Consider the following 12,754-nt stretch of genomic DNA (forward strand, 5'->3'; position numbering starts at 1 on the left):
CCTCCATCCGTACATAGTACTGTGAGCAATCAGCACGGCCACGTCTCTATTTCTCTTTCATCCTTGTATCTTCCTCTCTGTCACACCTTTGTTCTGCCACATTTGTTTGATTTTCTTCTCCATATAATACCCTTGACCTGCTTTACTGAGATCATTTGCATATCTGTGTTTCCTTCCTTTTCATCACTTCGGACAACAAAACACAGACGAGACAGTTTAAATGACGTAAACAATCATTTTATTGTTGTCATCGTAATACATCATAATCATCCTCTGCTTATTAACGTCTTTGATCATGTTGATATTGTGAACCAGTACGACACACACTCACACTAGAGAAACCCTACAGGGAGTCAGGAATCCGAACCCTGAACCAGGTTTTACAAGTATCTGGTTTGTTGTAACAAAATTCAATTTAAACCAAAAGATGGTTTTGAAGATTGTCTCCAGTTTAACGGTGGTTAACAGTCCTCACAAGGAAAAGTCCTGTCACAGTTGGATCACCCGGACCACCTCCTGCACCACCCTCTGCACCACCTCCTGCACCACCCTCTGCACCACCTCCTGCACCACCTCCTGCACCACCTCCTGCAGGGACAGGCTGCTGCAGCTCTGGACAGTCCTACATGACTACACACCGCTACACTGCTGTTTATCACCGAGTTAGTTGATCAACACTATTTCATTGTATATACTGTGCATTTCTGTTGTTGATCTTATATATTCTATATGCTGATATTTAATTTGTCCTACTCTGTCATTCTATTGTATATATTGTGCATTTTTTTATATTTAATATTTTGCTTACTTGGCATGTCTTGCTGCTGTAACACAGATTTCCCGTGGGGATGAAAGTACACATCTATCTATCTGAACAGTATCTGCATCAAAATGAACTCAAAGTAGCAAAAGTAGAAGAAGGGTACGTTGTTGCAGTAAGGTGCTCGTCACGGTCACGTTGTTTGAGGTGAACAACTCATCATCGTCTGCGAGTGGCTTCTCGTCTCCTCTTCTGCAGCAGCTCAGATGTCCTTCACGGTCACAGTATGAAAGGAATGAGAGCTCTTCTGGAGCGAGGGTAGTCCTCAAACCTCTGCTGGTAGTCTCTGTAAGACCGACAATCCTGTTAGACCTGATCCCCCCAGTGATGACATCAGACAACAGCACTCAGAACTTTAAAGAGATGCCTTTAAAAAGAAACAAGCTGTGACCAATAACTGAACTCATGTTCTACTTGAAGTCGACTTGAAAAGAAGCTGATAATTCATCTGTTTCTAGGAAAGCAGAGCAGGTTACTGTGATTCTGTTGTTGTTGAGCTGGCGAGCTACCGTTAGCGGATGTTCTCGTCTCACAGACCTGAACTTGTTGTGGCAGAACGAAGAGGAGAGAAGCAGCTCTAGGAGTCGCACTCGCAACCAGCGGGGATCGTTCATTCTTAGTTCACAACAGATCCAAAGTGTCAGAGTTCTAAGGTCTGACCTCCTGCACCTCACGCCACATTACACCAATCAAATCCCGTTGACTGAACGAAACACACCTGGTCCTCTCATCATGTCAACATAACAAATGATATGAGGTCACGTCAGCTTATTCTTCAGAGTCATGTCATAACCCTGCTAACATCCTTTAATGGGGGACAAGATGGAGGTAGTGACGGGACATGTTCTGTTTTTGGGGATGACTCAGACCGTGAAGCGACCCGGCTGCTCACGTACCTGTGGTGCTGGTAGGCTCTGGGCCCGATGGAGCACACGGTGAAGAAAGCAAAGGCGGTGGCGGGTAAAGACCACGAGGCTAAAGCGAAACCACACCACTCCAGGATCTCACCGAAGAAGTTGGCGCCAGACACAAACTCAAACATCCCCCCTAAAGGAGGAAGACAGGATGAACCAGGATCTGAAGTGAACCAGGATCTGAAGTGAATCAGGATCTAAAGTGAATCAGGATCTGAAGTGAATCAGGATCTAAAGTGAATCAGGATCTGAAGTGAATCAGGAACTAAAGTGAATCAGGATCTGAAGTGAACCAGGATCTGAAGTGAACCAGGATCTAAAGTGAACCAGGATCTAAAGTGAATCAGGATCTGAAGTGAATCAGGATCTGAAGTGAATCAGGATCTAAAGTGAACCAGGATCTGAAGTGAACCAGGATCTGAAGTGAACCAGGATCTAAAGTGAACCAGGATCTGAAGTGAACCAGGATCTGAAGTGAACCAGGATCTAAAGTGAACCAGGATCTGAAGTGAACCAGGATCTGAAGTGAACCAGGATCTAAAGTGAACCAGGATCTGAAGTGAACCAGGATCTGAAGTGAATCAGGATCTGAAGTGAATCAGGATCTGAAGTGAATCAGGTTCTGAAGTGAATCAGGATCTGAAGTGAATCAGGATCTGAAGTGAATCAGGATCTGAAGTGAACCAGGATCTGAAGTGAATCAGGTTCTGAAGTGAATCAGGTTCTGAAGTGAATCAGGATCTGAAGTGAATCAGGATCTGAAGTGAATCAGGATCTGAAGTGAATCAGGATCTGAAGTGAATCAGGATCTAAAGTGAATCAGGATCTAAAGTGAATCAGGATCTGAAGTGAATCAGGATCTAAAGTGAATCAGGATCTGAAGTGAATCAGGATCCAGTGTGGATCAGGATCTGTGGTACCGTAGGGGATCCTGTAGACGGTCTCTCCAGGTCTTCTCAGGCCTCGCAGGATGTGGTCGCTGTGGATGTTGACGATCATTCCGACCACGAAAAGAAGAAAACCTTCACAATGATCAAATACAGAAGAGTTATAAAAATAAAACCCAGCGGCTCCGTTAACTGTACGACGGCGTGTTGGGTCCAACAAACCACCATCTTTATCTGACCCTCACTACGTCCTTTTGTTGCCGAAACCAAACTGAGTTTCCTGTGAAAGAGTTTACTTTGAAAAGACTGTATTCATTCAAATTGAGCCGTGTTGCTGGACTTTCGTAGGAAACTCTCGTAGGAATGGTTGTATGAGGATACGATAAACTAATAAAATAATAAAGTGTAAACAATGTGGTTTCACTTCAACAATTAAAGAGGTTTCTTTCTGAAAATTACCCCTCCCCCAGCTCTGCATCTATTATTTTGTGTCTACAACGGCCCTGATACACTGTTGTTTCAATGTATCACAGTTGTCTTCTGCACATTTCTCTCTCTTACAGTCACTGGTCCACACGTGGAGTTACACAAACGCTCCATTCAATCTGGGAGTCATTAAAACACTGACTTATTTCCCATGAGTCTCCAGTCAGGAGGTTGAACCACAACACAGGTCACGGAGAGCAGGAGGAGCTGATCACATACAGAAGAGTTTAAAGGTTCTAATCAACTACTATCAACTCTGTAAAGATCTAGAGTAGTGATGAGTTCAATGGTTCTAATCAACTACTATCAACTCTGTAAAGATCTAGAGTAGTGATGAGTTCAAAGGTTCTAATCAACTACTATCAACTCTGTAAAGATCTAGAGTAGTGATGAGTTCAAAGGTTCTAATCAACTACTATCATCTCTGTAAAGATCGAGAGGAGTGATGAGTTCAAAGGTTCTAATCAACTACTATCAACTCTGTAAAGATCTAGAGGAGTGATGAGTTCAAAGGTTCTAATCAACTACTATCATCTCTGTAAAGATCGAGAGGAGTAATGAGTTCAAAGGTTCTAATCAACTACTAACATCTCTGTAAAGATCTAGAGGAGTGATGAGTTCAAAGGTTCTAATCAACAACTATCATCTCTGTAAAGATCTAGAGGAGTAATGAGTTTATCGGTTCAAATCAACTACTATCAACTCTGTAAAGATCTAGAGTAGTGATGAGTTCAATGGTTCTAATCAACTACTATCAACTCTGTAAAGATCTAGAGTAGTGATGAGTTCAAAGGTTCTAATCAACTACTATCAACTCTGTAAAGATCTAGAGGAGTGATGAGTTTAACGGTTCTGATCAACAACTATCATCTCTGTAAAGATCTAGAGGAGTAATGAGTTTAACGGTTCTAATCAACTACTATCAACTCTGTAAAGATCTAGAGTAGTGATGAGTTCAAAGGTTCTAATCAACTACTATCATCTCTGTAAAGATCTAGAGGAGAAATGAGTTTATCGGTTCTAATCAACTACTATCAACTCTGTAAAGATCTAGAATAGTGATGAGTTCAAAGGTTCTAATCAACTACTATCAACTCTGTAAATATCAAGAGGAGTAATGAGTTTATCGGTTCTAATCAACTGCTATCAACTCTGTAAAGATCTGGAGGAGTGATGAGTTCAAAGGTTCTAATCAACTACTATCATCTCTGTAAAGATCGAGAGGAGTAATGAGTTCAAAGGTTCTAATCAACTACTATCATCTCTGTAAAGATCTAGAGGAGTAATGAGTTTATCGGTTCTAATCAACTGCTATCAACTCTGTAAAGATCTGGAGTGATGAGTTCAAAGGTTCTAATAAACTACTATCATCTCTGTAAAGATATAGAGGAGTGATGAGTTCAAAGATTCTAATCAACTACTATCATCTCTGTAAAGATCTAGAGGAGTGATGAGTTCAAAGGTTCTAATCAACAACTATCATCTCTGTAAAGATCTAGAGGAGTAATGAGTTCAAAGATTCTAATCAACTACTATCATCTCTGTAAAGATCTAGAGGAGTGATGAGTTCAAAGGTTCTAATCAACTACTATCATCTCTGTAAAGATCTAGAGGAGTGATGAGTTCAAAGGTTCTAATCAACTACTATCATATCTGTAAAGATCTAGAGTAGTGATGAGTTCAAAGGTTCTAATCAACTACTATCATCTCTGTAAAGATCTAGAGGAGAAATGAGTTTATCGGTTCTAATCAACTACTATCAACTCTGTAAAGATCTAGAATAGTGATGAGTTCAAAGGTTCTAATCAACTACTATCAACTCTGTAAATATCAAGAGGAGTAATGAGTTTATCGGTTCTAATCAACTGCTATCAACTCTGTAAAGATCTGGAGGAGTGATGAGTTCAAAGGTTCTAATCAACTACTATCATCTCTGTAAAGATCGAGAGGAGTAATGAGTTCAAAGGTTCTAATCAACTACTATCATCTCTGTAAAGATCTAGAGGAGTAATGAGTTTATCGGTTCTAATCAACTGCTATCAACTCTGTAAAGATCTGGAGGAGTGATGAGTTCAAAGGTTCTAATCAACTACTATCATCTCTGTAAAGATATAGAGGAGTGATGAGTTCAAAGATTCTAATCAACTACTATCATCTCTGTAAAGATCTAGAGGAGTGATGAGTTCAAAGGTTCTAATCAACTACTATCAACTCTGTAAAGATCTAGAATAGTGATGAGTTCAAAGGTTCTAATCAACTACTATCAACTCTGTAAATATCAAGAGGAGTAATGAGTTTATCGGTTCTAATCAACTACTATCATCTCTGTAAAGATCTAGAGGAGTAATGAGTTCAAAGATTCTAATCAACTACTATCATCTCTGTAAAGATCTAGAGGAGTGATGAGTTCAAAGGTTCTAATCAACTACTATCATCTCTGTAAAGATCTAGAGGAGTGATGAGTTCAAAGGTTCTAATCAACTACTATCATATCTGTAAAGATCTAGAGGAGTGATGAGTTCAAAGGTTCTAATCAACTACTATCATCTCTGTGAAGATCTAGAGGAGTAATGAGTTCAAAGGTTCTAATCAACTACTATCATATCTGTAAAGATCTAGAGGAGTAATGAGTTCAAAGATTCTAATCAACTACTATCATCTCTGTAAAGATCTAGAGGAGTGATGAGTTCAAAGGTTCTAATCAACTACTATCATCTCTGTGAAGATCTAGAGGAGTAATGAGTTCAAAGGTTCTAATCAATTACAATCATCTCTATAAAGATCTAGAGTGATGAGTTTAACGGTTCTAATCAACTGCTATCATCTCTGTAAAGATCTAGAGGAGTAATGAGTTTAACGGTTCTAATCAACTACTAACATCTCTATAAAGATCTAGAGTGATGAGTTTAACGGTTCTAATCAACTGCTATCATCTCTGTAAAGATCTAGAGGAGTAATGAGTTCAAAGGTTCTAATCAACTACTAACATCTCTATAAAGATCTAGTCACTGCACCTTTATAGAAGGTTCAACCATGACTCCCAGGCTGCATTCCACCTGCAAACATCCAATCACAGAGCTTATAACTTTGGCAGTTTGAGTCTTACATTCTGGCTACTTCTCCATGACAACGGCTGATAAAGGCTCATGGGTATTGTAGTATTTAGAGCCACGCTGGATGTTGTAGTGACCCACCTGCAGCCAGGCGAGCGTCCCTCAGCCAGCTGTGCTCAAACTGGGCGCAGTGCAGCAGGTGGTGTCCCTGCAGGAAGCCGTTGAGCGAGCAGAAGATGGCGGCGGCGAGGACGATGGGCAGTGGGACGGGACGTCCTCTGGTCAGGAAGGCATAGATAAAGCTCCTGCAGAAGAGACACATCCTCTTTGTTTCACTTTAAACCAGTGAGTCTCATGTGTTCACGTTAAACCAGTGAGTCTCGTGTGTTCACTTTAAACCAGTGAGTCTCGTGTGTTCACGTTAAACCAGTGAGTCTCGTGTGTTCACTTTAAACCAGTGAGTCTCGTGTGTTCACTTTAAACCAGTGAGTCTCGTGTGTTCACTTTAAACCAGTGAGTCTCGTGTGTTCACGTTAAACCAGTGAGTCTCGTGTGTTCACTTTAAACCAGTGAGTCTCGTGTGTTCACGTTAAACCAGTGAGTCTCGTGTGTTCACGTTAAACCAGTGAGTCTCGTGTGTTCACGTTAAACCAGTGAGTCTCATGTGTTCACTTTAAACCAGTGAGTCTCGTGTGTTCACGTTAAACCAGTGAGTCTCATGTGTTCACTTTAAACCAGTGAGTCTCGTGTGTTCACGTTAAACCAGTGAGTCTCATGTGTTCACGTTAAACCAGTGAGTCTCGTGTGTTCACTTTAAACCAGTGAGTCTCGTGTGTTCACTTTAAACCAGTGAGTCTCGTGTGTTCACGTTAAACCAGTGAGTCTCGTGTGTTCACTTTAAACCAGTGAGTCTCGTGTGTTCACGTTAAACCAGTGAGTCTCGTGTGTTCACTTTAAACCAGCGAGTCTCGTGTGTTCACGTTAAACCAGCGAGTCTCGTGTGTTCACTTTAAACCAGCGAGTCTCGTGTGTTCACTTTAAACCAGCGAGTCTCGTGTGTTCACTTTAAACCAGTGAGTCTCATGTGTTCACTTTAAACCAGTGAGTCTCGTGTGTTCACGTTAAACCAGTGAGTCTCGTGTGTTCACTTTAAACCAGTGAGTCTCGTGTGTTCACGTTAAACCAGTGAGTCTCATGTGTTCACTTTAAACCAGTGAGTCTCATGTGTTCACTTTAAACCAGTGAGTCTCGTGTGTTCACTTTAAACCAGCGAGTCTCGTGTGTTCACTTTAAACCAGCGAGTCTCGTGTGTTCACTTTAAACCAGTGAGTCTCGTGTGTTCACGTTAAACCAGTGAGTCTCGTGTGTTCACTTTAAACCAGCGAGTCTCGTGTGTTCACTTTAAACCAGCGAGTCTCGTGTGTTCACTTTAAACCAGCGAGTCTCGTGTGTTCACTTTAAACCAGTGAGTCTCATGTGTTCACTTTAAACCAGTGAGTCTCGTGTGTTCACGTTAAACCAGTGAGTCTCGTGTGTTCACGTTAAACCAGTGAGTCTCGTGTGTTCACGTTAAACCAGTGAGTCTCGTGTGTTCACTTTAAACCAGTGAGTCTCGTGTGTTCACTTTAAACCAGTGAGTCTCGTGTGTTCACTTTAAACCAGTGAGTCTCGTGTGTTCACGTTAAACCAGTGAGTCTCGTGTGTTCACTTTAAACCAGTGAGTCTCGTGTGTTCACTTTAAACCAGTGAGTCTCGTGTGTTCACTTTAAACCAGTGAGTCTCGTGTGTTCACGTTAAACCAGTGAGTCTCGTGTGTTCACGTTAAACCAGTGAGTCTCATGTGTTCACTTTAAACCAGTGAGTCTCGTGTGTTCACTTTAAACCAGTGAGTCTCGTGTGTTCACGTTAAACCAGTGAGTCTCGTGTGTTCACTTTAAACCAGTGAGTCTCGTGTGTTCACTTTAAACCAGTGAGTCTCATGTGTTCACGTTAAACCAGTGAGTCTCGTGTGTTCACTTTAAACCAGTGAGTCTCGTGTGTTCACGTTAAACCAGTGAGTCTCATGTGTTCACGTTAAACCAGTGAGTCTCATGTGTTCACTTTAAACCAGTGAGTCTCATGTGTTCACTTTAAACCAGTGAGTCTCATGTGTTCACTTTAAACCAGTGAGTCTCATGTGTTCACTTTAAACCAGTGAGTCTCGTGTGTTCACTTTAAACCAGTGAGTCTCGTGTGTTCACGTTAAACCAGTGAGTCTCATGTGTTCACGTTAAACCAGTGAGTCTCATGTGTTCACTTTAAACCAGTGAGTCCCATGTGTTCACTTTAAACCAGTGAGTCTCATGTGTTCACTTTAAACCAGTGAGTCTCGTGTGTTCACGTTAAACCAGTGAGTCTCATGTGTTCACGTTAAACCAGTGAGTCTCGTGTGTTCACGTTAAACCAGCGAGTCTCGTGTGTTCACGTTAAACCAGTGAGTCTCATGTGTTCATTTTAAACCAGTGAGTCTCGTGTGTTCACTTTAAACCAGTGAGTCTCGTGTGTTCACGTTAAACCAGTGAGTCTCGTGTGTTCACGTTAAACCAGTGAGTCTCGTGTGTTCACTTTAAACCAGTGAGTCTCGTGTGTTCACTTTAAACCAGTGAGTCTCGTGTGTTCACTTTAAACCAGTGAGTCTCGTGTGTTCACTTTAAACCAGCGAGTCTCGTGTGTTCACTTTAAACCAGTGAGTCTCGTGTGTTCACTTTAAACCAGCGAGTCTCGTGTGTTCACTTTAAACCAGTGAGTCTCGTGTGTTCACGTTAAACCAGTGAGTCTCGTGTGTTCACGTTAAACCAGTGAGTCTCATGTGTTCACGTTAAACCAGTGAGTCTCATGTGTTCACTTTAAACCAGTGAGTCTCGTGTGTTCACGTTAAACCAGTGAGTCTCGTGTGTTCACTTTAAACCAGTGAGTCTCGTGTGTTCACGTTAAACCAGTGAGTCTCGTGTGTTCACGTTAAACCAGTGAGTCTCATGTGTTCACGTTAAACCAGTGAGTCTCGTGTGTTCACTTTAAACCAGTGAGTCTCGTGTGTTCACTTTAAACCAGTGAGTCTCGTGTGTTCACGTTAAACCAGTGAGTCTCATGTGTTCACTTTAAACCAGTGAGTCTCGTGTGTTCACGTTAAACCAGTGAGTCTCATGTGTTCACGTTAAACCAGTGAGTCTCGTGTGTTCACTTTAAACCAGTGAGTCTCGTGTGTTCACGTTAAACCAGTGAGTCTCATGTGTTCACTTTAAACCAGTGAGTCTCGTGTGTTCACTTTAAACCAGTGAGTCTCATGTGTTCACGTTAAACCAGTGAGTCTCATGTGTTCACTTTAAACCAGTGAGTCTCGTGTGTTCACTTTAAACCAGTGAGTCTCATGTGTTCACTTTAAACCAGTGAGTCTCGTGTGTTCACTTTAAACCAGTGAGTCTCGTGTGTTCACTTTAAACCAGTGAGTCTCGTGTGTTCACTTTAAACCAGTGAGTCTCATGTGTTCACGTTAAACCAGTGAGTCTCGTGTGTTCACTTTAAACCAGTGAGTCTCGTGTGTTCACGTTAAACCAGTGAGTCTCATGTGTTCACTTTAAACCAGTGAGTCTCATGTGTTCACTTTAAACCAGTGAGTCTCATGTGTTCACGTTAAACCAGTGAGTCTCGTGTGTTCACTTTAAACCAGTGAGTCTCATGTGTTCACGTTAAACCAGTGAGTCTCATGTGTTCACTTTAAACCAGTGAGTCTCGTGTGTTCACTTTAAACCAGTGAGTCTCATGTGTTCACGTTAAACCAGTGAGTCTCATGTGTTCACTTTAAACCAGTGAGTCTCGTGTGTTCACTTTAAACCAGTGAGTCTCATGTGTTCACCTCTCAATGAAGTCACAGAAAACAAGCCTCAGAGTCCAGTAAGATCAGAGTCTAACACATGAATTCACTGTTCAATGCTGTAAACAGAGAGAAGCTGAAACAAGGTTGACTAACCAGACAAAGTTCTCTTATTAAGAAAAATATAATATTGTGGCTGTTTGGTGACATCACTGAATTTAAAGCTGCAGAACAATTCAGTGAAATTAAATTTTTATTTTTCAAAAGCTTTCTGGTCTGTATTTATTCTTTTAATGAATACATGAATTGTATTCTTTCATTCATTCTTATTTTACTTGAAATGAGAGAACATTTATTTATGATTACAGTGTTTATTAGTTATAATTAATCCAGTTAAATTTAAAATCTGACAATAAATATTGTTGAGATATAATTTAATCTAACTTTCTTAATACAATATATATATATATATATATATATATATATATATATATATATATATATATATATATATATATATATATATATATATATATATATATATATATATATATATATATATATATATATGGGACTAAATCATAGAACAGGTTACACATGTTCTATGATGTTCTCCATCTTTGATGAGGAAATTCTGTCTCACTGGACCTCGTATACTTTAATTGAATATCCCTTTGATGAACTAAGAAGTGTTCTTTTATAATAAGCTCCATAAACTCCTTAAAGAGCGTCTTGGATCCGCTGGAAATACTTAAAGCTGAAAACATGCAACATACACATTCATCATTCATCCAGGAGCACGAGACGTGAAAACACAGAGACGCTCATGTAACCTGTGGAAGTAGTGCAGCATGAAGGTGCAGAGCAGCAGCGTCCTCCCGGTCCGGTCTCCGGTCCGGTCTCCGGTCCGGTCTCCGGTCCGGTCTCCAGTCCTTCCCGGCTCCTCGGTGAGCAGCAGCAGCAGCAGCGGCAGCAGGAACGCCGGGACCTCCTGCAGGAACCAGCCCAGTCGGGCCGGACAGCAGCAAGCCTCCGCCGCCACGTAGCGGCCGTACTGCGTGTGGCTCCGCGTCTGGTGCAGCATGAAGGCGGCGCCCCCGACGATCAGAGCCCAGCTCAGGGAGGAAACAGCGGCGTCCCGACACTCCATCAGCGCGGCTCTGCTCGAGACTGAAGACTGGAAGCGGACCGAGGAGGGATACGTGGACCGGGTCTGGCAGCCAGTCCGAGAGGGGCTGTGTTACTGAGAGTACTTAACAACACTATATTTAAGAAACACTGCTTCAATTTCCAAGTGTCTGTGGTTGTTGGACTCTGTAAGACAGCGGTTCCCAAACTTTTTAGGCCGCGCACCCCCTTCTACATCCCGACCGGGTTCGCGCCCCCCCCCCCCCCCCCCCCTTAATAAAAAAAAAAAAGAAAGAAGCAACAGAGCCTTTTAAGCCTTCATAGCCGCATAAGAATCGGACCAATGAGAGAACAGTTTGCTCGCGCGTGGCATTTGTCATACAAGATTTAGTCCGCTGTTAAATGTTGCAGTGTGAACACAAACCGAACAAAGGAGCAACTGCAACAAAGCAAACGAACTGAAGGTGTGAAAACGCCCTGAAACACTGCAACAAAGTTTCAATCACTTTCAGTGACACAAGGCGTCACTTTTAAAGAGCAATACGGATGCGAGCACACACGCACAGGCTCAGAGGCAGATTATCACATTCAGTGCCTCCACACCAACCACAGGATATGTGTTGTCCCGATCTCTGAATAACATCCATTCAAATATCATGACACAATTTCATTCAATCGACCGTAGAAGCCTAGAAGACATTATACAACATCTGAAGTCATCCTCCTGCTGCTTGGATATTCTACCAACACACTTTTTCAAAAATATTTCAAACTGCATGACCACTGATCTCTTACATATTGTAAACACATCCCTTCTCTCAGGTGTCTTCCCACAAGCCCTAAAAACTGCAGTTATTAAACCGCTCCTAAAGAAGGCTAGTTTAGACTCCGCAACGATGAAAAATTATAGGCCAATATCAAACCTCCCATTTTTAAGTAAAATAATTGAAAAAGCGGTTTTCCAACAGCTGACCGACTTCTTGGCCGTAAATAACTGCTTTGATGTTTTCCAGTCAGGCTTTCGACAGCACCACAGCACTGAAACTGCTCTTGTTAAGGTTTTCAACGACATCCACTTAAACATAGACAATGGCAGAAGTTCAGTCTTAGTGTTACTAGATCTCAGTGCTGCATTCGACACGGTCGACCATGCCATACTCCTAGAAAGACTAAACATCTGGGTGGGACTCTCTGGCACAGCACTTAACTGGTTTGAATCCTACTTGAAGGACCGAGAATACTTTGTGTCTGTAGCTGATTACACATCAGAGCTGACTAAAATGACATGTGGTGTTCCCCAAGGCTCAATACTGGGGCCTCTTCTGTTCAACATCTACATGCTTCCACTAGCTCAGATTATGGAAAGCAACAAAGTGTGTTATCATAATTATGCAGATGACACACAAATCTACATAACTATGTCACCAGGGGACTATAATCCCATACAAGGGCTGGGTAACTGCATTGAACAAACCAACAACTGGATGTGCCAGAATGTTCTTCAATTAAACAAAGATAAAACAGAAGTAATTGTTTTTGGTACCAAGGACGAACAATTGAAAATCACCGCTCAGCTTCAGTCACTGATGTTAAAACCCACAAAACAAGCCAGAAAT

At 41.7% G+C, this 12,754-nt stretch overlaps 1 protein-coding gene across 1 annotated transcript; it reads right to left on the bottom strand.

The window, feature by feature from the left end:
• Window positions 1-253: 253 nt before the first annotated feature.
• On the bottom strand, window positions 254-11,306 carry LOC306784984 (3-oxo-5-alpha-steroid 4-dehydrogenase 2-like). Its single transcript, XM_079279198.1, has 5 exons — window positions 10,844-11,306; window positions 6,302-6,465; window positions 2,655-2,756; window positions 1,717-1,867; window positions 254-1,106 (listed from the first exon to the last, which is right to left on the bottom strand). Exons 1-5 carry the CDS (start codon window positions 11,158-11,160, stop codon window positions 1,040-1,042), a joined length of 801 nt encoding a protein of 266 aa, XP_079135324.1. The 5' UTR covers window positions 11,161-11,306; the 3' UTR covers window positions 254-1,039.
• Between the last annotated feature and the right edge of the window lie 1,448 nt (window positions 11,307-12,754).

The sequence above is a fragment of the Melanostigma gelatinosum genome (assembly GCF_949748355.1).
Source record: "Melanostigma gelatinosum genome assembly, chromosome: 11".
In the NCBI taxonomy this organism is placed as follows: Eukaryota; Metazoa; Chordata; class Actinopteri; order Perciformes; family Zoarcidae; genus Melanostigma; species Melanostigma gelatinosum.